Below are 4,606 nucleotides of genomic sequence, written 5' to 3'. Positions count from 1 at the left end.
GAGAGCAGTGAGAGCAGTGACAGTAGTGACAGCAGTGACAGTGAGAGCAGTGACAGCAGTGACAGTGACAGCAGTGAGAGCAGTGAGAGCAGTGAGAGCAGTGAGAGCAGTGACAGCAGTGACAGTAGTGACAGCAGTGACAGTGATAGCAGTGACAGTAGTGATAGTGAGAGCAGTGAGAGCAGTGAGAGCAGTGACAGTAGTGACAGCAGTAATGGTGACAGCAGTGACAGTGACAGCAGTGACAGCAGTGATAGCAGTGACAATGGGGATAGCACATCTGAAAGCACTGATGAAAGTGATACCCAGAGCAAGTCTGGTAATGGCAACAACAGTGGAAGTGACAGTGACAGTGACAGTGGCAGTGAGGGCAGTGATAGTAATCACTCAACTAGTGATGATTAGGACAAAGACAATGTGGTGAGTCAGGGACTACAGGGATGTGAAACCCAGATTCCGGATAGGACAAGGGAAGGAGAGGACTGCTGGAAGCCGTGCAAGCACCATGAGACAGTAGAGACTCAGTGACACTACTGGGTTGGCTGGTGACCGAGCTCCACATCCCTGACAGACAACTGCAAAGGCAGGAATTTCGGTACACACATTAAGAGATATACATGTCCTGAACACATTTGGTCACAATTGTGAATGTAAACATACAAGAGCGATTAACACATTCCTTAGTACCTTATGCAGGGACCTTGAGCAAGCGCTTACTAGGTAACAACTTTGACTCAGATGCTAGGTATGAACTTCACAGAACTCAGTGAGCAGACCATCCTACAGACAGTGGCATCACCCTGCATGGCAGGAGTCAGGCATCCAGGGGAGAAGCCTGCCTGCTGTGCAAAAAAGGTGCTGTCCCAGGACACCAGCTTAGCTGCTGACTTGGTCTCTTGTTCTGGGGGGGGGGGGGGAAATACCCTTGTAACGAGAAAAACTCATGACAATTATTTAACTTATGTGGGGCATGATCACACAGAGTAATCACAAATTTTATATTGTGCAAGTTCTAAAGATAATAGGTAGAAAAGAACTCAGGTTAGTTTAGGCAAAAATCTGTGCGCAATATTGCATTTCTTTAAACCACTGGAAATTGAATACAAAATCCCTACAACAATGAACAAACCCAACACAGTGCCTACAACAGTGTTGTGCTTCCAGTAGCCACTCTCCAAATGCCAAGTGAATGGCACATGAACGGATGCCTCCAGGAGGTGGGGTCAGGGTGAGCTCCATGTTCAAGGCTGTGCTATCAGCTGGCTGTCCACCAGTTTTCACTTGGGCCACATTTCCCTTTTAAATCTCAACATACTAGACTCCCAGACCAGACCCTAAGACTCCCTTTTCTCTATCAGTCTCCTCAATAAAGTCAAATGAGCTAGCAGGTAGATCTCAGCGTAGGTCATCTAGCTTTTGCAGGAACAGGGTAATTCTCACTCTTGAGATGAAGCCCAAGCCCTAGAAAGTGAGGATCTTGAAGACGTAAGAAGATCAATGAGGATCTTGAAGAAATGAGAATATCCTTAAGAGAGAAAATGAGAAATGAGAAGAGAATAATATTTAGTGGGTAGATACATGTATATCCACTCTTAGGACTTTTGAGAGTGAAAGGGGTGCTGCGATTAATTATATGGGGACAACATGTATAAATATGGATTGCTCCAGGGAGGCTGGAGGATAATATGACCCTAACCAATAAACTATGAGGGTATTTTTAAAGATTTAAAAATGGTGCTATGTAATTGCCCTCCTTTTTATACTCAGGCAATTATTTTAGAATTATCCTAATTCCAAATCTAGAAACTGCATTGTGAAACTATGAATGCACAACTTCTTCAATGTTAGCTTTCAATGTTATTAATTTATGTTCCAATATTAGAAATATCCTCAAAACATTTTACAAGTTGTTTTTTCCTGCATCCTTCCTCCTTGATGCAAATGTTTCTTAATTAAAAGATCAAAATTACAATGAATATTGCTGCAGTCTCTGAAAATGCTGCTATTTCATAAACTATTTTGTAACTCTTCATGCTGTAACATGTCAGGTCTCTGCTATATCCAAGTCACATAATAACTTCAAATCTCTTAGCTTAAAATAAACTTTAAGTTTTCAAATCTATTGCCCTTCAGAATATTTTGTTTCACTTTGTAAAGCACTGCTTCTAGTGTAGTGCATCTATTTCAAAAGGTGCCATGAGTCCCGAGTCAGCAATGTATGTAGAATTCTTTGCAAACTGTACAAGATGTGTAAATTAAAGATGGAATAAATTCAAAGTGCTATAATAAGCATAAGTAACATTGCTGTTATGAAAAAATTTTCATGTTAATGAGTCTACAAATATTTATCCTCTCCCTTGTGAAATCTGATGTAAAATAGCATATTATTTTAAAGTTAGCTATTTTAATTGAAAAAGTAATATTTGTTTATACAGAAAATAAAAATTTCATATACCATGTAAAAGTATTGAAAAATGCAAAATCTCAGCCATTCTAGGCTGCCAGTCCTTTATTTTTTTTTTTTCCTTTGAGGCAATTCACCAGAAAAGTTCTCTTTATTTTCCTCTAAAAAGTTCACAGAAGTCTATAATGCACCAACTGGTCACTTTACTATAAGTTCATAGATCAACATTGCTCCTTCTTCTCACCTGTGTTTGATCTTATTTTATAAACTGCTATAAGATGTTTAATTTGTACTTACTGTGCCATCACTTTCTGTTTTGGTTACTTTTCTTGTTGCTGAGACAAAATACCTGATGCTCAAAATTAAGGAAGGAGAGGTTTTCTCAGCTGACAGTTTATACTGGTTTTAGTCCACAGTTGGCTGGCTCCAGGTAGGGTGGCATGGCAGAGGGGCAACTGTTCATGGTGGTGGAAGCACTACAATAAAAGCAGTAGGAACAAAAAAGGGAGAGACAAGTCTTTTCTCCTTCATCTTGTATGCAGGCCACCTGCCATAGGGTGAGTGTAGTGCTCACCCCTCCAAATCAGCAGTAAATAATGACCTAATCAGAAACTCTAGATTCAGCCACCTCCAAACAGCCCATCACCCATGATCACATGAGGCACTGGGGTGACATCTAGACACAAAATATAACATTGTAATTTTAGATCCTCAAGGACTCATGTACATCTCTTTATGAAAAATGCATTTAGTGCAGCTCTAAGAGTTGCCAAAGTCCTAACAGTTTCAGTGTCACTAAAAAGTCCAAGTCCCAAGTCTCCCCCAATATGTAAGGCAAATTCTTAGCTTTGAGCCCCTGTACAAATGAAAAAAAAAAGTTAAAAACACTTCCATATTTAATGGCATAAGACAAACATTTCCATTTCAAAAGTTACAAACAGGGATACAATGAAATGATACAAAAGCAAGCCAAATTCTAGCAGGACAAACACTAATTCCTATAGTTTTATGGTGTAGCATCTCAGGCAATGTGTGGCAAGTTGTGAGCTCCAAAAGGCTTGGGTGACTCTTTGCCTATGGTACTCTTGGTGGTTGTAGCTCACCTCCCATGGCTTCTTTCTTGGCCTGTTCCACTCCTTTCTTATAATTTTTTCTCAGATAATCTGTCTCTGGTTTTTCCAAACTTGTGAGGTCTTTACTGCACCTTTGACTTTAACCTCATAGTTTCACACACTGCCCTCTCAGAGGTACACCATCTGGCCTCCCAGGCCTTCTGAACGTGGAGTAGAAGGCTTCTTAACCATACTGCTATTGTATTTTGTATATGTCCCAAACCAAAGCCACATGTATGATGCCAAGGTCTGCTGTCTGCTGGAGCAGCAGCTAGGCTTTTCTTTCTTGTGGTTATAGGAGTTGAGCACCTAGATTGCTGAGCACTCTAAATACAATTCTGAGGAATACATTTCCTAGGCCACTGCCATTCTGCAACATGGTGCTCTGTGGCTTTCCTCGCAGAGCAGTTTTCACTTTTGTAGTTTCGAGGCTGCAAAGTTCAAAGAGTTGCTGATTCTTGTGATGCCCTCAGGCTGTCTTTTATATTTTCCTGTTCTTTCCCAGTAATCAAGATCTCAGCTCTATCTTTGCAGTCTACAGTTTTCCTGGAGCTTTCGTTTTGGGCAAACTCAAAACATTTTAAATCATTCTGCTGGGTTCTTTGCTCTTGATTCTCAACACAAATCTACCTAAGTCCCCTGAACATTAGCCATGCCACTGCCTCAACATTAGACTGCCTTGATATTTCTTCTGCCAGATTAATTAAATATCACCCTTAATCTCAGTCTCAATTGAAGTCTCTGGATACAAGCAAAATGTAGACAAACTTTCTGCCAAGCCATAACACACATTTTCTGGAATCCAACAGCCGATGCGGTTCTTCTTCACAGCAGAAACCGCCCAAGCCTGGTCTTTACCAGCAGGCTTTCTATCAGCCCTCTGGGCTTCTGAGTTCTGCCTGGAGGATTCTAGCTCTACTTTTTTAGCCTGCATCTGTGAATCTTTCCAACCTCTTTCCACGAGCCATTCCCAAAGGCTCCAGAACCACATGATGCGATGTTGTCACAGCAATGACCCCATTTTTGGTATTAAATTCTGTCTTTTTAAAAATTTTATTTATTTATTTATTTATTTATTTATTTATTTATT

General features: G+C 40.5%; 1 protein-coding gene across 1 annotated transcript in view; it reads left to right on the top strand.

The window, feature by feature from the left end:
* Dspp (dentin sialophosphoprotein) overlaps window positions 1-405 on the top strand; it is a 5,105-nt gene extending 4,700 nt beyond the window's left edge. Inside the window, exon 6 of the mRNA XM_004629259.1 lies at window positions 1-405. Within this exon, the coding sequence (XP_004629316.1) occupies window positions 1-405 (405 nt within the window).
* The last annotated feature ends 4,201 nt before the right edge of the window (window positions 406-4,606 follow it).

The sequence above is a fragment of the Octodon degus genome, unplaced genomic scaffold (assembly GCF_000260255.1).
Source record: "Octodon degus isolate 3935 unplaced genomic scaffold, OctDeg1.0 scaffold00028, whole genome shotgun sequence".
Classification (NCBI taxonomy): domain Eukaryota; kingdom Metazoa; phylum Chordata; class Mammalia; order Rodentia; family Octodontidae; genus Octodon; species Octodon degus.
The sequence above is the reverse complement of the archived record's forward strand: the minus strand, read 5'-3'. Positions and strand labels throughout refer to the sequence as shown.